Raw genomic sequence first — 23,262 nt, 5'->3', positions numbered from 1 at the left:
TACAGGTACAGTGCTTCAAATCAAAAAGACTGACGCCTTGACCGGTATCCTAGCAGGCTCATGGATTCCCCACTCCTAGCTCTTATTCCCCAAGGGCTTTTCCACAACAGGGAAAAAAAAATGTGCTCTAATAATGGAGAAATAATTGTTGAGTGAGTTGGAGGTTATATGCCCTCTTTTTTCCAAAGAGAAAGTAGAAAAAAATATATTCATTAGGTAGAAAAAAAAAATGATAGCTACAGTTGCTCTAAACTTTTCATGAATCAGGCCTTCCCCAGGGGAGGATAGTTGTCATGGCCTTATTGGAACCCCTGTATTAATTTGAATAAGTAGGACTCCAGATTCTTCCTTGAGATGAAAACCAAAGTCATCGGGATCATGTTTGCTTCCATTTGGGGCAGGATCAGGAAGACCAGAGAGAGAGACAAGTCTCCACTTGCCTGTTCAAACTGTTCTAACGGTGGATCCATTTTCTATTCTTAGAACAGCCAGGTAACTGATCAGACTAAGAAGGAATGTTCCAATGGGCCCATTTGAGGGATAGTCAATACAGGGGCTTTTTGCAAAATGTGGGCGGGATGTAGAGAAACCACAAGTGATAGAATAATATCACAAGTTGTTTAAGAACAGAAGCAAATCATAATCTTTCAAGCCTGATGCAGCAAGCAGTGGTTCCTCAGGAGACAGAGCTAAGCAGAGAAGCCACTTCGACCTTTGGTCAAGGAGCCCACCAGCCCTTGAAACATCACAGAGGGGGAAAGTGAGAGAATTAAATAATTTGCCCTTTCTCTCCTGCAATCTCCTAATAGAGTGTCTTGCTATTTGCAACCAGCTGGAGTAGGAGGGGAAGGGTGCCTGTTGAGGAAATTCATGTAAAGATCAGCCCCCAGGGACACAATGGAAAAGTGGGGAGGGGAGATTCAGGAAGCAGGTGCCCTGCTCTGGACCCTGGGAGGCTAGCCCACATGGACTGCAACATCTCATGCCTTGGTTTTATCCTTCGGGTGGTGTTCATTGAATCAAACTGGAAGTCTGGAGAAAACAAGTCCCTTTTTCTGGTCACAGTTTTGACAGTAACTGGGTTCTTCTATGTAAGGCCTCGGTTGTGAGGCATCACACTTCCTCAGCTACAGAGCTGCAACTCTTACTGCTGTGGTTACGTGGTTCCTGCACCTTGCCCCTTAAGGCTTAGGGGAAGTGATAGCTTCCCTCCAATATTGGTTCCCAAATGTGTCAACATCACTTTCCGTTCCCATGACTCTGCTCATATTTCTGTTAACAGTTCTTTATTAATCTTCCTTTAGTTAAACACTTTAAGACTGACTTCTGTTTTCTTCCAGGATCCCGAGTGATACAGTAATGTACAAAAGTTTGCATAAGCCATCAGCAGGCCCAGAATGAGTGGGATCAATGTAGAGACTGCATTTTTGGGGGATACTCAGTTCTCTCTAGGTCACTAAGGAAAGATAACCCATTCGTTACCTTCCCCTAACTAGAGAACAAGAGTAGCAATGAGTTCTCAACTCGCAGAAGTGTTTAGCACGGACAGAGATGCTGAAGATCAAAATATATTTTGAAGTATTTCTGTCTGATCTTTCTCTTGTTCTGTGATTTCATTCTATGTTTTGGTCCTTCTATTCTCTGGCTTCACTTGTACAGGCTCTTGTTTATAATTTCTGAGGTGGCTGTTATTCTCATAGTTTCTTTTTCCCTTCAGCATTCATGAGCTCCAGGGTACAGTTGGTTAGAGTTATTCATGTCTTGGTAATCTCCCAGCTAATTAAGTGCTTTGTTTTGAGATATAATTCACATACCATATAATTGAGCCATTTAAAGTATACAAGGGGCTTCCCTGGTAGCTCAGACAGTTAAAAATCTGCCTGCAATGCAGGAGACCTGGGTTTGATTCCTGGGTTGGGAAGATTCCCTGGAGGAAGGCATGGCAACCCACTCCAGTATTCTTGCCTGGAGAATCCCCACCGACAGAGGTTCCTGGTGGGCTACAATCCATGGGGTCGCAAAAAATCAGACACGATTGGACGACTAAGCACAGCACAGCACAAAGTATACAAGGCATAATAACCTAAACGGGAAAAGAATTAGAAAAAGAATAGATATACGTATATGCGTAACTGAACCACTTTGCTGTATACCTGAAACTAACACACATTGTTAGTCATCTATACTCCAACATATAATTAAAACGTTTTAAACGAAAGAAGTTAAGTGTACAAGGCAATGGCTTTTAGACTGTTCAGAGTTCTGTAGCCTTCACTACTATCTAATTTTAGAATCTTTTTTTTTTACCCCCAAACAATCTTTATACTCATAGCAGTCACCCACTACTGCACCTGCTTTGAGCCATAGAAAACCACTAATCCACTTTCTATCTCTATGGATTCTCCTTTTTTGGATATACCATAGACATGAATCTCAGGATATGTGTGTGTGGCTTCCTTCACTTAGCTTAGTCCATCTGTATTGTAGCAGGTATTAAGTACTTCATTATTTTTTCTTGTTGTAGAGTGATATCCAGGGATGTCTATACCATTTTTGTTTATCCTTTTATCAAATTAAGGACGTTTCAGTGGTTGCCACTTTTTGACTGTTTTTAACATTTCTGTATATGTTTGCATGTGGACTTATAGTTTCATTTCATATACTACTACTACTACTACTACCACTAAGTCACTTCAGTCGTGTCCAACTCTGTGCGACCCTGTAGACGGCAGCCTACCAGGCTCCCCATCCCTGGGATTCTCCAAGCAAGAATACTGGAGTGGGTTGCCATTTCCTTCTCCAATGCATGAAAGTGAAAAGTGAAAGTGAAGTCGCTCAGTCATATCGGACAGTCATGTCCAACTCTGTGCAACCCCATGGACTGTGGCCCACCAGGCTCCTCTGTCCATGGAATTCTCTAGGCAAGAATACTGGAGTGGGTTGCCATGCTCTTCTCCAGGGATCTTCCCGACCCAGGGATTGAACCCACGTCTCTTATATCTCCTGCATTGGCAGGTGGGTTCTTTACTACCTGGGAAAGTACATATATATATATATATATATATAAGTAGAATTGTTGGGTTATATAATACCATATAGTCAACGTTTTGATGACTATAATAAATAATTTGAACAGGTAAAGTAGTCTTTTGTGTAACAAGTAAGAAGTATTAAAAGAGTTACACTAACCAATCTTCCTGAAATGATTTCATAGAGTAATGGTTTATTTTGTGTGGATTTATGTGGTTTTAACTTTTACATCTTATGAGGAAATCTTGTGTAATGACGGGAAATTGTTGAAATTAGTGAGTGTACTTGCCATTTAAACAGGATAAAAAGTTGGTGACACTTCAAATTTTAAAAAAAATGCTTGCTGTTAATATATCATATTTTTTAAAAACAATTTCAAAGAAACAAAACCCAAGAGAAATTCTGCGACTTTGGAAAAACTTCCTCATGACTAGCCAATCATTATGCAATGTACGTCAGAAAGAATGATGTCAAGAAGTTGGCCTCTGTCTTTTTTTACCAGCTTGAATGAGTATTATTCTTCCTCCAGGTGCAGGCTTTGTTTGCACATTGATTCCTTCTGCATGGTTTAGTTGATTGCCTTAGCCTCTATTTTTGTTCTTGTTCAGTCACCGAGTCATGTCCAAGTCTTGCAATCCCATGGACTGTAGCATGCCAGACTTCCCTGTCCTTCACTATCTCCCAGAGTTTGCTCAAATTCATGTCCATTGAGTCAGCGATGCTCTCTAACCATCTCATCCTCTGCATCCCCCTTCTCCTTTTGCCCTCAGTATTTCCCAGCATCAGGGTCTTTTCCAGTGAGTCAGTTCTTCACATCACGTGGTCAAAGTATTGGAGCTTCAGCATCAGTCCTTCTTAGGGGCTTCTCAGGTAGCTTAGCTGGTAAAGAATCTTCCTGCAATGCCAGAGACCTGGGTTTGATCCCTGGGTTGAGAATATCCCCTGGAGGAGGGCATGGCAACCTACTTAAGTATTCTTGCCTGGAATCCCCGTGGAGGAGCCTGGAGGGCTACAGTCCGTGGGGTCACAGAGTTGGACACAACTAAGCAACTAAGCACAGCACAGCACATCAGTCCTCCCAATGAATATTAAGGGTTGATTTCCTTTAGGATTTACTGGTTTGGATCTCCATGTAGTTCAAGGGACTCTCAAGAGTCTTCTCCAGCACCACAATTCAAAAGCACCTATTCTTTGATGCTCGGGCTTTTTTATGGTCCAATTCTCACATCCATAGATGATTACTGGAAAAATCATAACTTTGAATATATAAACCTTGCCATACCCAAAAGATGTCCTACATCTTCTCTCTTCATGCCTTTGCCCCCCTCCGTTCCCTCTGCCTGTGATAATGTTCTTACATTGACCATTTTACCAAATTCTAGCCATCTGATCAGTTTCATCTGTTCACTCAGCAAGCATTTGCTTAGTGCCTATTATGTGTCAGTAGGAATACAAAGGTGAGTGTGTCATGGACTATTCCATCACGATCCTCTACTGGGGTCCAGCCCCGGTAGGACCTAGGGATTCCCTCGGGAGGACGGCTTCGGCGATTAAAAGAATAGATAAAGAGATAAGGAAAGAATTTCGCAGTTAAGAAAATAGAGGAGAGAAAAGAGGCTGATATTCCTTGGTTTACGCAGGATCCAAATCGGAGAATCTGCGTCCTGTAGAAAAATACAAATATACCCTCTCCCACAAGTTAGCAACACATCTGGCTGGGATATGAAATTTATACCTTAAACCAGCTGCATTTTGATGGTGAATTTTGTGAGAATTTTTGGCCTTATCAATCTTTTTATGTAAGTTTAAAGCAATTACTTTAGTCAATGCATCTGCCAAAGCATTTCCTTCATGTAAAGGGCCGGGCAAGCCAGAATGAGCTCTAATATGTCCCACAAAATATTTTTTATCTCTGTGTTTAATCTCTTTTTTGTAAATCAGATAACAAGAAGATAGTAATTTTATTTTCTGGAATATTAGCAGTCTCTATAAGAGGAAACAACCCTACAATATATCAGGAGTCAGTCAAAAGATTGAAGGTGTGGTCTTTTAAATGTTGAAAAGCCTAAATAACTGCTCGTAACCCAGTCCTGACATTTTATTCCTTTGAATTAAAAGATCTTTTAAAGGCCTTGGAGCTGTAATTTCCTGCACCCAAAAGGCTAGAACACTAGATCCAAATGCTCTGTGGCCCCTAGCTTGAGAAGTCAAGGTTTTTTTTTTTTTGTCTGATAATAAGGTAAAAGCAAAAGCTGTGTTACTCTTTGACCTTTATTAATTTGCACAGTTTTTGGTAGGCGGCGAGATCAAAAACTTTAATTTTTCAATATAATCAGAATCTACTACACCAGGCACCACCGAATTTTTTTTTTTTTTTTGAAAAGAAAGCCGGCTACGCCCCAGCACAAATCCTGCAACGCCCTCAGGTAGGGGGCCAGCCACTCCCATTGAAATTGGAGTAACCCGGCACGTCAGGGGTTAATATTGTTGCTAAATCCACTTACCTGTTCCGGTTCCGCTTGATTTTCTCCTAGCCTGGGTGAGACCCCCCCTGAGGGGGTTTTTTCCGAGGAGCAAACTCTGCATCCTGTGTAAGCGTCTGCTTTAAAAGCTCCTTTGTTCAAAAAACTTTTTATCTTCCTCAGGCTTAGACCACGCTTTGAGAGGCTTTGGGGGCAAAGTAGGGGAATTCCTGGGCTCTGGGAGGCGCAAACGGAGGCGGCGGCGATCGCCTTAAATCAGAAAGTGGTGGTAAGTTTTTAAAGATTTGCGCACAGGGGGAGGGGGCTCTCCAGGGCGCCCGGCGGCAGCGTACAGTAAGTCCTCTCCTCTGTCCTCTATTTTTTTCTTCCTTCCTCTCTTTCAATCTTTCTCAAGTTTTCTTTCCCTCACTCTACCTTCTTTCCTTCCTCTTCTCTTTCACTTTCTATCATTTCCTTCTTGTTTCCCTCTTTCATTCTCCCTTCTTCCTTCTTACTGTCTCTCTCTCTCGCTGCCTTTGTCACTTTTCTCTCCCACTTCCTTTCTCGCTACCCTTCTCTTTCTTTCGTTTCTTTCCCTTTACCCTCTTTCTCTTTCCCTAACTTTTCTTCCCTCTTCCCTATCTTTCTCTCTGTATCTCTTTTTCTAACTTCCTTTCTTCCTTTCTCTATCTTGCTGCGTTCCCTGATTTCTTTCTCCTCCGTTCCTCTCTCCTTTTCACTCTTTAGCTCTTTTTCTATCTTTAGATCTTTCTCTATCCTCGGGAGGTAGAGCACAGCCTCCCTTCTTTTTTTTTTTTTTTTTTTGAGACTATTTTTATTTATTTTGTACCCTCTTTAACAGTTTCAAGATTACTTGTATAAAGAGTTGCCGTTCTTTAGTTTCAGTGTTACCCATGTCAGAAAATCTACTATCTTTTCTACTTTTCTCTTCGAAAAGATTTCACTACTTCACACCCTTCTTTACCCTACCTATCTTATAAGGGTCCTGGGCACCCTTGAGTGGGGTCCTAGCTGTCTGAAAACTGCACAATTGGGGCTTACCTTACTGGGAGCCTGGTTCGGGCACCACTTACGGGGTCCAGCCCCGGTAGGACCCAGGGATTCCCTCGGGAGGATGGCGTCCGCGACAGTTTTTGTACACTTTGCCTGTGTAATTCACGTGATGTTCATCATGGATGCACTAATATGCCTGCCCACTCTTGGGTATTTTCTGCTTTTCTGCAGACTCTAATGTAGAGCTTATGACTTAAGTTCATTGCAATTCTTATTTTACAGGCTGTGGCTCACTTTTTCTCATGCAGTTTATTGATTTCAAATTGCACTTTTTGTTTGAAGTATTTCCTGATCTCTTCATATCCAGTGAATCAGTTTCTCCTTCATTCTCCTGCGAGGGTCTCTTGTTTCTCTACTGGATTCTTTACGTTGCTCTGTCTTGTGTTACAGCTGGGATGTGACCACTATACACCCAGCTCCTTCCTGTGTTTCCTAGAGCACCACACACAACTCTTCCTTCTCCAATTAATACTGAATTGCAATTAAGTGGTTCTTTGACCAAATCAGGAAGTAAATATGGGTGTGGAAGCTGAGCTCTGCGTAACTGGTAACCAAGTCTGTATCTGGGAGGAAAGCAAAGTGGACTTTGGATCTTTTTTAAACACATCCCCAAACCCAACCCAGTGTGTTCACTCTCTAAGGAAAAACAAGCCACCTACCGCAAAGAACTGGGAATAGACAGAAGGAAGTGAGAGAGACTTCGCTGCTGGCAGAGCAAAGTGAGTACCCTTGATCTAATAGTTTCTATGGATAACTGAGGGGCAGTGATAAGGTTTGCTGCCAAATGAGATTTGAATGAACCTGGGTGTGGGGTGGAGCATGTGGCAGGGTTTATTGTACCAGCTTTGGGGGGTCTGATCCAAAAAAAGTAGAAAAAGAAAAGAAAATTTTAAACCAGACCAGAATTCACCAGTAACCTCTGTGTGTGTGTGTGTATACTTTTTCAGATTCTTTGTCGTTATAGGTTATTACAAGACATTGAGTACAGTTCCCTGTGCTATACAGTAGGCCCTTGTTATTTATTTTATTGTGCTTGTTTCTCAGCAGCATGAATCCAACAACTTCAGCAGGCCCCATGGCCAACTCTGTGTTTGTGGTGACACCCCCAAATGGGTATACAGTGTTACCTGGGGGCGTGTCTCAGGTGCCCATATATCCAAACCAGTCCCAAGTCCATGTAATTCATGGGAACCCACCATGTGTGAGTCAGCAACCCACCGAGAGAACCCTAAAAGAAGGCAAAGCCTTAGGGGTAAGTGAAACTTCACTCTGCAGGGAGGGGGGTCACATGCCTGAAGCTGGAGGAGGGGGGGAGTTTTGGAAATACAGACACTCCAAATCTAGTAAGTGGGGTTGGAGCCCGGCCTCGCCAAAGTCAGATCTATGAGAAAGCTCAGCTGTGCAGCATCACTAGGGCCTCTGTGCAGGGCCTTGTATTTTTTGACTCAGGCATTTTAAGAAAGAGGAAGAAAAGCAATGGGGAAAAAAGGCAGTAAGTTGACACCTGTGTTGATCCATGTAGTCTCTGGAAGAAAGTGGGTTCAGCAGACCATGAGGTGAAATCTAAAAGAGCTTGAATGGAATATCTGCCCAAGAAGAAAAAAATCACATTAGAGAACTAACAAAATAAGAGATCCCAACAACTTTCCCCCTAAGAGGTTGTCCTAGGTAGTTCAAGGAGAGGCCCATTTCACTGCAGCATCTGGATTCTGATCCAGACTGTCTGGAGCTCAAATCCTAGCCCCACCCCCCTTTCACTGTCCATGGGAATGTCAATAAACACAATCTGTAGGCCAATTTGTATCTGCCACATTTACAAAATACCCAGTCGTTCCATTTCTGAGACTTTGTCCTGCAGCTATACCTGCACATGCAAGAAATGTGTGACAGGTATGAGCTTACCCATGGCAGCACAGCCGGTGATCACAAAAGAATGGAAACAACCAAAATATCCATCAACAAAATCCTGGTTAAAGCCATATATCGTACCTCCAAAGAATGAAATGTAGTGAAGCTTTAAAAAGAACAAGTAAGCTCTTTGGGCAACAATGTGGATATAACCCCAAGATGTGACATTAATGGAAAAAAAAACCAGAGACAGACATTGCATATAATTTGTTATTGTGCAAATTTAAGGAAATAATATATTCATATCTGCTGCCATGTTTGTCATCTGTATACCATTAGTGTGTATAGTAGTTGTGTGAGAACATACCTGCATGAGTTTCCAAGGGCTGCCGTCACAAAGTGCCATAAACTGGGTGGCTTCAAACAACAGGATTTTATTCTCACGGTTCTGGAGGCCAAGCACAATCAAACTGTCCACAGGGCCATGCTTTCTCTGAAGGATAGGTCCTTCAGAGGAGGAGCCACTAGGGAAGGGTCTGTTCCAGGCCTCTCTCCTAGTAATAGTTCCTTGGCTTGTGGCAGCATAACTTCAATCCTGACACCCATGGCGTTTTCTTGTGTTCATGAATGTGTCTCTCCACCTGGCGTTCTCTTCCAAAGGACAGCAGTCAGGGACTTCCCTGGTGGTCCAGTGGTTAGTGCTCAGCACTTCCACTGCAAGGGGTATGGGTTTGATAGCCGAGGAACTAAGATCCTGCGCGTCATGTGGCATGGCCAAAAAATTTTAAAAGGATAGCTGTCATATAAGATTAAGGGTTTCCTAGGTGGCGCCATGGTAAAGAATCTGCCTGCTAATGCAGAAAATGCAGGAGATGCAACTTTGATCCATGGATCAGGAAGATCCCCTGGAGAAGTAAATGTAAACCCATTCCAGTATTCTTGCCTGGAGAAGCCCATGGACAGAGGAGCCTGGCGGGCTACAGGCTACGGGGTCATAAAGAGTCAGACACGACTGAGCACGCACACACATATAGGATTAGGGGTTCAGCCTATTCCAGTACACCTTATATGACCTCGTTTTATCTGCAGTGACAGTATTTCCAAACAAAGCTATAATATGAGGTGCTGGGGATCAGAATGTCAGCACACAAATTTGATGGGGGAGAGGTAGTCACAATTCAATCCATAACAATATCCTAAAGACATAAGTGATGAGCACGAAGATTTATCTACAAAGATGTTCATCACAGTGTTATTTATAATATGAAAAAAATAGAAACAGTCTTACCCGTACAAGCTCTCTGCTCCAGTGACTCCAAGGAACATCCACATGACAGAATCTGGGCAGGCCTTAAAAAAATATAAGTTTGAAGATATTTAATTCTACAGGGACATGTTCATGATGAAATGTTAAATGTATAGAGACATTGTGAATTATCCATGTATATATCTGAAAGGCATAATGGAAGTTTATCCAACAAAATGTAAACCATTGTTTTCTCTGAGTGAGGGGGAATGGTGGGCAGTTTTTATTTCCATTTTATATTTTTCCATATTATGTTTTAGACCAGGGAAACAAAAGATTTATTAAAATAAAAAGGGGGCAGAATCCAGACTCAGAAACAAAGGCTTCCGTTTGTGGCTGTCCTGACAGGCCACCCAGATCCTGATCGGCCTGATTCACCTCGGCCTCGGTTCCGTCATGGGGACTGTCCTCGTGGGGAGCTATACTGCTGTTTCATTCTACGGAGGCTTTCCCTTCTGGGGAGGCATCTGGGTGAGTAATACGAGTCACCTCGCAACCAGGTTCTCAGAAAGTGCCAGCACTCTGGGCCACCTTGTCAAGTTGTGCCCTGCAGGTTCCCAGCCAAAGGGGCAGGCTGGATGGAAACCCAGCTCAGGTCTTGTTCACTAAACGAACTACTTTGCTTGGGCTGCCCTGACGAGTACCACTGACTGGGTGACTTACACAACGGAAATGTGGTATCTCACGGTTCTAGAGGGCAGAGATCTGAGATCAAAGTGCCAGCAGGTTTGGTTTCTGCTGAGGCCTCTCACCTTGGCTAGTAAACAGCTATCTCTTCCCTTGAGTCTTTGCATGGTTGTGTGTGTGTGTGTGTGTGTGTGTGTGTGCATACCCTAATGAAAATGTGTGTGTTTGTGTGCATACCCTAATGAAAATGTGTTGTGTGTGTGTGTGCATACCCTAATGAAAATGTGTGTGTGTGTGTGTGTGTGTGTATACGCTAAGGAAAAGTTGCTGCTACAAGCCGAGCTGTGAACAATGCTGGGATTTTTGGCCTCCGAAGAAGAGGAATTTGATATGGGGTGAGTGACAAGGCTTGATCGCTCAGAGCTTTTTGTGTAATCAAGTTTTATTAAAGTATAAAAGAGATAGAGAAAGCTTCTGACATAGACATCAGAAGGGGACAGAAAGAGTGCCCCCTTGTTAGTTTTTAGCAAGGAATTATATACCTATTAGCAAGCTGCTAATTCGAGAAAGGGAACACCTCAAAACTGAGAGTTGCACCAGGCCCCTCACCCACATGTATGTTGAGATAGCATTGGCACAAGGTGAGTCATCCCCAGCCATGAAACAATTGACATGAATCGTGAAGAAAGGCAGACTTCTAAGCAAATACATAGTTCATTAGCATAGCTTAAGGAAGAGATTTCCATGAGAAAAACACATTGGTTAGCCCAAGGTTTGAGATAAAGTTAAGTTCAGACAGAACCAGATATCACCATGACAACACACGATTAGAAGAGAAAAGAAAAAAACAAGAAAAAAACGTCTGCCACTTGTAATTTTATTTCCTCCTGCTCCTTGGGGACCTCTGGCCTCCCTACCAAGGCCATTAACACTCACTAATCTCCTCGTTTCTTAAGAACATAAGTCATATTGGTTCAGGTCCAAGTCCACCCCTGATGATCCCCTTTAACCTTAGTCAGCTCTTTTTTAAGTCAAATTTTTTGGTTGTTGTTTGGTTGATTTTTCATGTATTTATTTGTTTATTTGGCTGTGCTGCGACTTAGCTGCAGTATGCAGGCTCAGTAGTTGTGTGCATGGGCTTAGTGGCAGATGGGATCTTAGTTCCCTGACCACGTATTGAACCCACATCCTTTGCATTGCAAGGCAGATTCCTAACCACTGGGGACCATGAAAATCCCCCTTAATCATCTATTTAAAGGCCCTGTCTCCAAAGAGAGTCACATTCAGAGGTACTGTAGGTTAGGGCTTCAAAAGATATGTTTTGAGGGGACATAATTCATCCATAACACCAAGGGTTACTAGACAATGCAAGACAGCATTCACCCAGAAAGGCCACTTTCCTAATCCACCCACCCCAGAGGGCAGGGAATATTTTTCTAGTTTATCAACCCAGAGGAGCTACCATTTTCTAATTCCCACAAAAGCACCATGTATAAAAAAATATATTGGGAACAGCCCTCAAGTGTTGTTCAGTGTAGACCCACAGCCTGAACTCCAGGAGAAAAGGATTCCCACACATGCTCAAGGGTCAATAAGCCATTAAAAAAATGGGGACTCAGCTTAGAGTCCACTGAAGGGCTTCTGAGTCCCCATTCTGGTAAAAGACTTGGGGGGTGTTTTCTGTCAAAGTCCATAGCTTTCATCAGATTCTCAGAATGATTTGTGACTCCCTAGAAGGTTATTTTGGAGAAGGAAATGGCAACCCACTCCAGTGTTCTTGCCTGGAGAATCCCAGGGACGGTGGAGCCTGGTGGGCTGCCGTCTTTGGGGTCGCACAGAGTCGGACACAACTAAAGTGACTTAGCAGCAGTAGCAGAAGGTTATTTAACTTATATGCAGAGTATATCAGTTTTGTAGACATGTGATACTTTTCTGAGTCGCTAAAAGGTACTCACCTAGGTGTGCAGACAGGCAAGGACTGAGGTTGGGTTAAAACATCTCAAAGCAGTACAGCTGGTAGCCTTTCCTTCTCCCGATCCCGAGCCCCCATGCCCAAATGAATCCTGAGATATGGGTAGGAAACCAACAAGATATTGCACGTAGAAAGGTAAAAGAAAAGAAATACACAACATTGACTCTGTATAGGATCTACTATGTGCAAGATAGACTAAATGCCAGATGAGGGGCATAAATTTTCTAGTGACAATGATACTTAGGAAGACATGTCCTTTTCCCCCTTTTCAAATGAAGAAATAAATATTTGAGAAATGAGTAACTTACCCAAGATCACATGAGTTTCAAGCCAGAATTTACAACTAATCTGCTGGATCCCACTTCACTGCCCTGTGATGTGGTGCAAAACAGGCACTCATTCATCCATTCGTTCATTCTTTCCCCTCATGTTGAGCTAGGGTCTCAGCAGAGGAACATAGTGTGTATGAGAGAATATGTGTGTAAACAGAATAATGGAAACCTGAAGACAGGGACCCTAACCCCTGACCTCTTTCTAAACCACCTCTCTTCTCTGCCAGTTCATCATTTCAGGATCCCTCTCGGTGTTGGCAGAAAAGCACTCACGATCTTCTTGTCTGGTAAGTCACATCCTGGGACTGACTCTCCCAGCTGGGGACCTATAGGAAAGACACACCAGGGGGAAAAGAAGATTACTCCTTCCCTCATCCACGCACCTACTCATAACCAGACATGGGGCTCTGACACATTGTTGTTCAGTCACTCAGTTGTGTCCAACTCTTTGTGATCCCCATGGACTGCAGCATGCCAGGCTTCCCTATCCTTCACTATCTCCCGGAGTTTGCTCAGACTCATGTCCCTTGAGTTGATGATGCCATCCAACCATCTCATCCTCTCCTGCCCCTTCTCCTCCTGCCCTCAGTCTTTCTCAGCATCAGGGTTGTTTTTTTTCCAATTAGTTGGCTCTTTGGCCAAAGTATTGGAGTTTAAGCTTCAGTATCAGTCCTTCCAATGAATATTCAGAGTTGATTTTCTTTAGGATTGATGAGTTTGATCTCCTTGCAGTCCAAGGGACTCTCAAGAGTCTTCTCCAGCACCACAGTTCAAAAGCATCAATTCTTCTGACACTTGCTCACACATAATCATAGGGCCGCATGAACCTGACCAGAATTCCAAAAAGGAAAATGTCTAGAGGACTTAGGGGAGGGGAGGGCAACACAGCCACATTAGTTAGGGCATCAGAGAGTGGAGAGAAAGAATAGCTTCCCAAGGACGTTCTTACAGGAGGAGGCACAGAGCTCTCAGGAGCTCAGGGCTCCCCCACAGCTGAGCAGCACACAGAGCGGGACCCCGTTTCTTCAGGACAGCCAAGGAGGCTCAGGCACCTGCCTCTCTAAGGAATCCAGCCAAAGGAGCTCTGTAAATCAGCATGGACAAGGCTTCATGGTCCCCTAGCAGTATGCCCAGAAAGTACCCTGGTTCCTCTTAAAAGCAAGTTATCTAGCCTAAGAGGCTTCAAGATAGCCAGGTCCCTATACGAGAGGAAATCTATTTGAAAATCTCCAAAGGAAAGCTCAAAATTTATGGGCATGTCTATTTGCACCTGGGCTTTCCTAAGTGGCTCAACAGTAAAGAATATGCTATCAAAGCAGAAGACATGGGTTTGATTCCTGGGTCAGAAAGATCCCCTGGAGAAGGAAAGGGCAACTCACTCCAGTATTCTTGCCTGGGAATTCCCATGGACAGAGGAGCCTGGGGGACTACAGTCCATGGAGTCACAAAGAGTCAGACATGACTGAAGCGACTAGACAACAACAGCTTTCTGCATGTGGCTCAGAATCATGGGCCACCAGAGCCTGTAACATTCCAAGATACCAGAGATTGATCTTCCTGCCCATCTCCTATGGGACAAAAAGGATGAGTGTTTCCCAAAGATTATTCTTGGGGACACTTGTCCAGTGACATACTCTGTGAAGATGGGTAGGTAAACTTGGAGAGATTTCTATTTATTAGCACCATCTCCCCCTCCCCCCCACCCCCCGCCCCCCGGAAGATCCATAATCCTTGTTAAAGGCTCTTACAGGTCCTGCAGCAAAGACCTGTTTAATTTTGTTTAACTTAACTTTGTTTCAAAGGTAATTTAGCCCCAAAACTTTCTGTTAAAAAAATTAAATAAAAAAACCTTTAAAATATTTATTTACTTTCGGTTTCCCTGGGTCTTTGTTACCTGACAAGGGCTTTTTCCCTAGTTGCAGCGGGAGGGCTTCTCACTGCAGTGGCTTCTCTTGTTGCAGAGCACCGGGCTCTAGGCTCACAGGCTTCAGTAGTGTGGTGCATGGGCTTAGTTGCTTTGCGACATGTGGGATCTTCCCAGACCAGGGATGGAACCCATATTTCTTGCATTGGCAGGTGGATTCTTTTACCACTGAGCCACCAGGGAAAACCCAGCCACACTCCTTTCTGCACAAAACACTGCCTTGTTTGCGGCAGAACTAAGATTCTGGGAAATCCTGTTAGGAAATATTTGTTGAGTCGCTGGTCATCTCAGTTACAGTGGTTTTCCTCTCCCACTCTGACCTTTTGTATCTTTTTCAGCTGAATAGCAGCGTGGGCTTTAACATCGTCAGTGCAATCTTCTCCATGGTTGGAATCACACTCTTCATCGTAGAGTTAATTATCAACAGTACCTACATCTACCCTTTGTATGATCCTCCCTCTCACACCTGGGGCAGGGTGAGTATCCCTCCTGACCATTGCCCCCCCTCGGTTCCACCTTAGTTTGGTTTAGAAATTGTTGGAAAGGGCCTGACATGTATGTTTTTGAAATATGGTTTTCCCAGGATATATGCCTAATAGTGGGATTGCTGGGTCATGTGGTTGTTCTATTTTTAGTTTTTTAAGGACCTTCCATACCTATTTATATTCCTACCAACAGTGCAAAAGGATTCCCTTTTCTCCATACCCTCTCTAGCATTTATTTGTAGATTTTTTGATGATGGTCATTCTGAATGGTGGGAGGGGATACCTGATGGTAGTTTTGATTTGCATTTCTCTAATAATTAATGATGTTGAACATCTTTTCAAGTGCCTCTTGACCATCTGTGAGTCTTCTTTGGAGAAATATCTATTTAGGTCTTCTGCCCATTTTCTGATTGGGTTGTTCATTTTTTTTTCATTAAGCTGCATGAGCTGTTTGTATATTTTTGAGATTAATCCTTTGACCATTACTTCACTTGCAAATATTTTCTCCCATTCTGAAGGTTGTCTTTTTGGCTTATTTACAGTTTCCTTTGCTATGCAAACTTTTTAAGTTTAATTAGGTCCATTTGCTTATTTTTGTTTTTATTTTCATTCCTCTAGGAGGTGGGTCAAAAAAATCTTGCTGTAACTTACATCAAAGAGTGTTTTTCCTATGCTTTCCTCTAAAAGCTTTATAGTGTCCAGCCTTACAGTTAGGCCTTTAATCCATTTTGAGTTGATTTTTGTGTATGGTGTTAGGTAGTGTTCTAATTTCATTCTTTTATATACTGCTATCCGGTTTTCCAAGCACCACTTATTGAAGAGACTTTCTTGTCTCCATTGTATGTTCTTGCTTCTTTTGTAATAGAATAGGTGACCATAGGTATGTAGGTTTATCTCTGGGCTTTCTGTCCTATACCATTGATCTATATTTCTGTTTTTTGTGCCAGTACCATACTGTCTTGATTACTGTAGCTTTGCAGTATAGTCTGAAATCAAGAAGCCTGATTCCTCCAGCTCTGTTTAAAAAGACACATGTATCCCAATGTTCATTGTAGCACTGTTTACAATAGCCAGGACATGAAAACAACCTGTGTCCACTGACAGATGAATGAATAAAGAAGACATGGTGCATTTACACAATAGAATATTACTCAGCCGTGAAAAAGAATGAAATTGAGTCATTTGTAGAGATATGGATGGACCTAGAGTCTGTCTTAAAGAGTAAAGTAAATCAGAAAGAGAAAAATGCATATCATATATTAACACATATATGTGGAGTCTGGAAAAATGGTACATATCAATCTAGTTCCCAGGGCAGGCATACAGAAGCAGATGTAGAGAATGGATGTGTGGGCACTGGGCAGGAAAGGGAGGGTGAAATGAATTAGGAGACCAGTTTGCTATAAATACACTGGACTTCCTGATAGCAATACACTACTGTGTATAAAATAGTTAGCTAGTGGAAACCTGTGGTATAGCAGAGAGCTCAGTTCAGTGCTCTGTGATGAGCTAGATGGGTGAGGTGTCGGGGGAGGGATGCCCAAGAAGGAGGATATGTGTATGTTTACAGCTGATTCACTTTGTTGTACAGCAGAAACTAACAGAGCATTGTAAGGCAATTATATTCCAATAACAAAAAGAAGAAAGGGCCCACCAACCAACCCTGTCCTCCAAGTGTGGTAAGAATTGAAACAGAGTTTAAAGTCTCTGATCATTCTTAGTTTCTACTTTTGTAAAAGAGTGTCTACCATATGACACTGTTAGGAAGTTTTTTAATTTATAATTTCATTTATGTAATTATACATTTAATGCATATGTACCTGCCAACCTGCCTCTACTCACTTTTTTGCCTTCCTCCCCATCACTAGGGACAAGGAGTCAGTAAAGATTTTCTGTAAAGGGTGAGAGAGTAAATATCTAAGTCTTTGCAGGCCATCTGGTCTTTATTGCAACTACTCCACCCTATCTTGTAGTGGGAGCACAGCCATAGAAAATACAGAAACAAATGAGCTTGACTATGTGCTAATAAAACTTTATTGACAAAAATAGGCAACAGGCAGGATGCAACCATAATTTGCCAACCTGTGCTTTACACCAGCGCCATCCAATAGAAATAGGACATGAGCCATGAATATGATTTTGAATTTTCTAGTCATCATCCTAAAAGGGGGGAATAAATGAAATTAATTTTAATAATATGTTTTATTTAATCCAATAGATTCAAATGTCATTTCAACATGTAATTCATGTAAAAAATTGTATTTCATATTTGAGATATGAAGTGTTTGAAATCCACGGTGTATTTTGCACTTGCAGCCTAGCCACATCTCAAGTGTTCAACAGCCACACAGGGCTCATGGCTGCTGGATACAAGAAACCAGCTATAGATGAGTCTCGTGTAAATTCAACCTCTCCATCTGTACAGCAGAGTTCATCTCCTCCCCCTCCTCACGGCCTTTCTTCTATATCAGCCATTCTCCCCTTTGACTGGAGCTTTCCCATCAGCATATGAAGATGCTTTTGTTCCCTCCATTGTAAAAAACCAACCAACCTTCTCTCAGGCCAGATACCACTCTATCTCTCCGGTCCTCTTTGCAGAAAAATCCTAAAAAGATTTGTCTGCCCTCACTGTCTCCAACTCTCTCTCCTCTTACATTTGCTCTTGAGCCGACTCTAATCAGACTTTCTGCTTCACTTCTCCAAAAACTTCCTATGCTCTAAGTCCCCAGTCAGGACTCCTCTGTGATGGATGTCTCACGGTGTCCAGGCTGCACCCTGCAGCTGGTCCTCCTCTACTCTCTCTCCTCCCTCTCCTTTGCTGGTTCTGCTCTTTTTCCCAGTCTCCTAGGCTGTCCTTGGTCCTCTTTTTCCCCCCTGCTTGCACTACCTTGGCAATTTCATCTGATGTTAACCACAAATACCTTCTACAGAGTAAAGAGCACCAACCCAAATCTCTCTCCCATACTCCAGTCTCTTGTGATCAACTGTCCACACAACGTTTTGAAATGAATGTATCCAACTCTCTTCTCCAGATTTTACTTCCCAGACCTTCCCTTGGATTTCCTTATCCCGGTTGATGACAACTGTGTCTTTCCAGTCACTCAGGATAAACCTTGGAGTAATCATTGACCCTCTCTTTCTCTCACGCCTCCCTGCCAGTTCCTTAGGGAATCCTGTTGGCTCTACCTTTAAAATGCATCCAGCATCCAACCATTTTCACCAGTTCCTCCAGTTCCTCTCTGGCCAGAGTCACCATGACCTCTCAGCTTCCTAATGATAACACCTAGGGCTCTTGGCCTTCCCCAATCAATCGAAATTGACTAGAGGTCAGACAAGAAATTCAAGCAAGGCTTTATAGGGGCCCCTGTTGCAGCAGGATGTGAGCGAGGACAAACAACAGGTTCCCCTGCTTGCTGGGAGGGTGGGAGGGTGGGGGGCGGGCAGGGTAAGCTTGTTCCTTGCATGAGGTGAGCGTAGGACTTCCCAAGTGTCTCAGGGGTAAAGAACCCACCTGCCAGTGCAGGAGATATGGGTTCCATCCCTGGTTTGGGAAAATGCCCTGGAGAAGGAAATGCAACCCACTCCATTACTTTTGGCTGGAAAATCTCATGAACAGAGAAGCTTAGTGGGCTACAGTCCATAGGATCGCAAAAGAGTCAGACGTGACTTAGCGACTAAACAACAGGAGTGTGTCCAGGGGTTGGGCCAGAGGGGTGGCTTTGGTGTTTTGCCCACCCCCCAGGTGGTGTTGTGCGCCTTGAGCATGTGCAGTATGCTGCTGTTGCTCCTAACACCCTGGTTTTACTCCAGGCTCTTCAGAAGTGGCAGTTGGGATTTTTGGTTTGTTTGTATCTTTTGTCCATAATTTTGCCCCAACTGAATATGCACACAGTTATTTTTAGTCCCATGTAGTTTCTTTGTCGGAGAAGGCAATGGCAACCCACTCCAGTACTCTTGCCAGGAAAATCCCATGGATGGAGGAGCCTGGTAGGCTGCAGTCCATGGGGTCGCACAGAGTCGGACACGACTGAAGCGACTTAGCAGCAGCAGCAGTTTCTTTGTAGTTTGTTGTTCAGGAAGAGGTGCGTCCAGGTACAAGCATTGCTGCAGAGGGTCCCAGATCTCAGCCTGTTTCACTAACCACTCTCCCTGCTCCTCCCTTGTCTCCTTACAGCTGTAAGGACAGTAACTAGAGTGAGAGTGAGCCTTTCTGAGATGTATACTTCTCTGCTCAAAACCTGCCACTGCTCCCATTTTACTCACACACACCAAAAAAAAGGCCAGTGTCCTTACAGGAGCCTAAAGATGCTGGCCTCTGTGGCCCCTGACCCCACCCTCTGGCTCTCCCCACTTGAACCACACTGACCTCCTTGATGTTTCCGCAAAACACCAGGCATGTTTCCATCTTCAAGCTTGGAGAGTTTCCTCGTCTATTCCCCCAGCCCCCTTGGTCCTTCAGGCTGTTTCTTAGTAACCACCTTCTCAAAGAGACCCACCTGAATGACAGAACGAGCGCACTTAAAAGCATCACCTACACTATCCCAGGATCCTTCTCTCCCACATCCCCAATTTACTTCCCAGTAGCCTTACCATCATCTGACGAATTCTGCAATTTACTTGTCTGTTGTATTTCATGCTTTGGAGAAGGCAATGGCACCCCACTCCAGTACTCTTGCCTGGAAAATCCCATGGACAGAGGAGCCTGGTAGGCTGAAGTCCATGGGGTCACTAAGAGTCGGACATGACTGAGAGACTTCACTTTGACTTTTCACTTTCATGCATTGGAGAAGGAAATGGCAACCCACTCCAGTGTTCTTGCCTGGAGAATCCCAGGGATGGGGTAGCCTGGTGGCCTGCCGTCTATGGGATCGCACAGAGTCGGACACAACTGAAGCGACTTAGCAGCAGTAGCAGCAGCATATTTCACGCTTACTGTCTCCTCCCACTAGAATATAAGCTTCATAAGGGCAGGGACATTTTTCTGTTTCATTCACTGTCCTGTCTCAAATACCCAGGTCCATGTCTGGAACATAATTGACAGTTCATAACCATTTGTCAAATCAAGTAAATGTGCCTGGCCTGGCCTATACTCGGTAAATAGAAACCATTAATTGTTATTTGTTTTGATCAGAAGTCCTTCCCAAGACTTTTGTCTCCAAGATTTGTGAGAAAAGCCTCTCCCCAGAGAACCTATCGACCATGCCCATGTCTTTTATCAAAAGTATCTTGAGTTTCTCCCTTTCTGGAAACACTTTATGGCTCCCAGTTGCTTTAGGATTAAAGTCTAAATTCCTCGGCCAGGTATTTATTGCTGCCCAGAGACCTGGTTCCAGCTCTGTGTGCCCTGCTGCTCACTTCCCTTCCAATCCCTTGCTCCCCCGAACCTCTTGCTCCTCCCCCCCCACCCCCCCAGCCATCACCCTGAGAGGCAGGCACTGAAGAATGCTCGTGTCTTTTCTTCTGGGAAACAGGAGGCGTGGAGTGCTCATTGTAAGAAATGAGGAGGCAGGTGCAGGTTGAAGAGCTGAGGGAGTGGAGATGGGTGGGAGGGGAAGAGGCTCAGGAAAGACTAAACCACGCAGCACTGCCAGTGCCCTGGAGTGGAGGCTGCAGGAACTTCAAGTCAGAAAACTTGGCTTCTGATCTTGGTTCTGCCCATTTCTGATCTCAGAAGGAGAGCTCCTCCCACCCCAGTTGCCCACCCCACCCTCAGACCTCAGGCCTGGCATCTGAACAAGAAGAGCTGGACTTCATCTTTGGAAATGATGACCCAAGGGATGGGGTGCTCCAGGAGCTCGACAAGCATTAATTAATACCCATCAAATGATACATGTCTAAACTCTGTGTGTGTGCTCAGTAGCTCACTCATGTCCGACTCTTTGTGACTCCATGAACTATAGTCCACCAGGCTCCTGTCTCCATGGGATTTCCCAGGCAAGAATACTGGAGTGGGTTGCCATTTCCTTCTCCTGGAGAATCTTCCCGACCCAGGGATGAAACTCATGTCTCTTGCGTGTCCTTCATTGGCAGGCACTGGCAGATTCTTTACCACTAAACCACCACTTGGGAAATCCATCTAAGCTGCTTGAAGGACCCCTTTTCCATGACGGGTTTTCTTTGTAAAAGAATTGTTTTTAAAACAACTTTAGAAAGGACCAGAATCATTTGAAAACACTTCCTTCCTGAAACTCTGTGATTCTTTGACTAAGACCTCATCATCCCACCTTTCCAGTTGCTTGGACCACCCTTTTCTACCCCCACCCTCTCTAACTCTCGTAGGGTGAATTCCATCTCTCGCTCTCCTCAGTACCCTCGAGACACCTTTCCCCCCACTCTTTTATAGCTCTTACTCTGTCTGATGTGGATTGTAATTATCCACATCCGTATCTGTCTCCCTTATTCAACTGTGCCTCTTGGGATGCTTCTCTGAGCCCTTTGTATCAAACAGATGTTTAGTAAATACTTGCTAAATTGAGAGGGAGGCAAAGGAAAGAAGGAAAGACGGGGCCTCTCCAAAAGGGAGAATTCTCTGAGCAGCTGACTCTCACCTGTGTCATTTCAAAATTATAATCAATAACATATATTTGGTATCTACTACCATGTACTGTGCACTTTTACTTTCATATTTAGTATTTCGTGTGATTGGAATCCATATGGCAGTTGGGGCCATTCAGCCCTGTTCTTTGAGATGAAAATAGATTCTACTCAAACTCTCCCCAGGCACAGTGGGAGACCCCATTCTCCTGGGTAATCTTGGAGAATAGCAAGGAGGGGGCTTGGATTTCCCCAGGTCCTTAGGTGAAATCTATTTTTGCTGAACTAGTTCAAATTTGGGGGCCTTTCACTCACTCTTTTTTCCCAAGCCTAAGACAGCCCCAATTACTTGCCTCTACAAAATGGCACTGTCACAGCCAAGAGAATGACCTGAGTAGCTGACTTTCTCTAAAAGTTCAGAGAAATGGTAGAGGTTTACATCAGAACCTAGGAAACTACTGATTCCTGAAGATTAGATATTCCTGTTTTGTGAAGTGTCATCTTTTCATGAGATGCCTTTTTCTGCAGCTGCCACCTTGCCACCACCTTGCTCAGTCCCATCTTTCTCCTCTACCCATGTTGCTTCTCTCTGTGGCTTGTCCATACTCCCAAATTTCTATTCACTTCCTACACAGAACAGTTCCACTGTTTCACTGTCTTAACTCCAGACCATACCCTCAGGTCCCTGACAGCTGAAGCAAGTGTCAAGGGGTTTCCCTAGACAGTGACTATCCTCTCTTTTAGGGCAGCATTGCTAGTAAGTGTTAAGATAAAATTTGTTTCACAGACACACTTGGCCTTCACAAAAACCCAGTGAGGTATTTTCCCCACGAAGCTGAGATGAGGTTAGGGGACTTCATCAAAGCCATAGAGATGGCCACTGCAGAGTCAGAGCTCAGACTCCCAGACATGCACTCAGGTCCTCCTGGTCCATTCTGGTTCCAGGTCCCTGGAATGGCCGTTTCTGGTTTGCTGCTCATCTTCTGCATCCTGGAGGTGTTCATTGCAAGTATATCTGCCCACTTTGGCTGCCAGCTGACCTGCTACCAAACCAACAACGTAAGTCCCAGAGGCTCCTCGGAGGATGGGAAGAGGTCCCAAAGAGGGTGGAGACTAGAAGGTTCATCCTACTCCCCTTCCTGCCCAGGAACAGGAGGGCTCCCTTGGTACCTAAAGGCATGCCCAGTCCTTCTTGCTTCATCACTGGTACACTTTCTGTTTGCCTGTGTTTTCCAGGTGGGCGTGGTCATCCCAAATGTCTATGTGACAAACCCAGCGGTCATCCCAGAACCAGAGAACTCGCCACCAAATTATTCTGATGTCCCGCGTGACAAATAAGCAAACCCAAATGTTCTAGAAGCATTTTTCACTGGAACCCAAAAGAATACCTCCCTTGTTTGGGCTCCTGAAACCAGATTCTTCCTTCCCTGACAATCTAAAGGAAATATCTCTCCAATGGCGTGCATTCCTGGACTTCATTCCATTCAGCCTGGTAGTTGTTCTGTTCTTCTTTCAAAGAGTAGACAGGAATTTAAATGGATTTTAACAAGAAAAGGTCCTCCCTAGGGCATGCATGCATGGGTGCCTTTGTGCCACACCTGTCTAGACAACCCTACCTTCATTCTTTCAATTATTCATTCATTTAATAAAAATGCACTGAGGATTTGA

At 43.9% G+C, this 23,262-nt stretch overlaps 1 protein-coding gene and 1 long non-coding RNA gene across 9 annotated transcripts in view; one reads left to right on the top strand and one right to left on the bottom strand.

Annotated features, from left to right (window-relative positions):
• Positions 1 to 5,772, bottom strand: part of LOC147342167 (uncharacterized) — a 16,448-nt gene extending 10,676 nt beyond the window's left edge. The window contains exon 1 of the long non-coding RNA XR_015157373.1: positions 5,535 to 5,772. This is a non-coding gene — a long non-coding RNA (uncharacterized LOC147342167). The remainder of the gene's footprint in view (positions 1 to 5,534) is intronic.
• On the top strand, positions 5,584 to 23,262 carry MS4A8 (membrane spanning 4-domains A8). 8 transcript variants are annotated; one of them, XM_086383102.1, is made up of 8 exons: positions 5,584 to 5,621; positions 7,208 to 7,285; positions 7,614 to 7,818; positions 10,069 to 10,191; positions 12,879 to 12,938; positions 14,914 to 15,051; positions 22,540 to 22,653; positions 22,831 to 23,262. In XM_086383102.1, exons 3-8 carry the CDS (start codon positions 7,615 to 7,617, stop codon positions 22,930 to 22,932), a joined length of 741 nt encoding a protein of 246 aa, XP_086239228.1. In that variant the 5' UTR covers positions 5,584 to 5,621; positions 7,208 to 7,285; position 7,614; the 3' UTR covers positions 22,933 to 23,262. The 8 variants fall into 8 exon arrangements, with proteins under 8 accessions (XP_086239228.1, XP_086239226.1, XP_086239225.1 ...); XM_086383100.1 differs by having other exon boundaries at positions 7,611 to 7,818; XM_086383099.1 differs by having other exon boundaries at positions 5,584 to 5,781.

This window comes from Bos grunniens, chromosome 29 (assembly GCF_055505025.1).
Source record: "Bos grunniens cultivar Pamir isolate PY7600 chromosome 29, Bosgru_T2T1.0, whole genome shotgun sequence".
Classification (NCBI taxonomy): Eukaryota; Metazoa; Chordata; class Mammalia; order Artiodactyla; family Bovidae; genus Bos; species Bos grunniens.
This window is presented reverse-complemented; position numbering and strand designations above follow the sequence as displayed.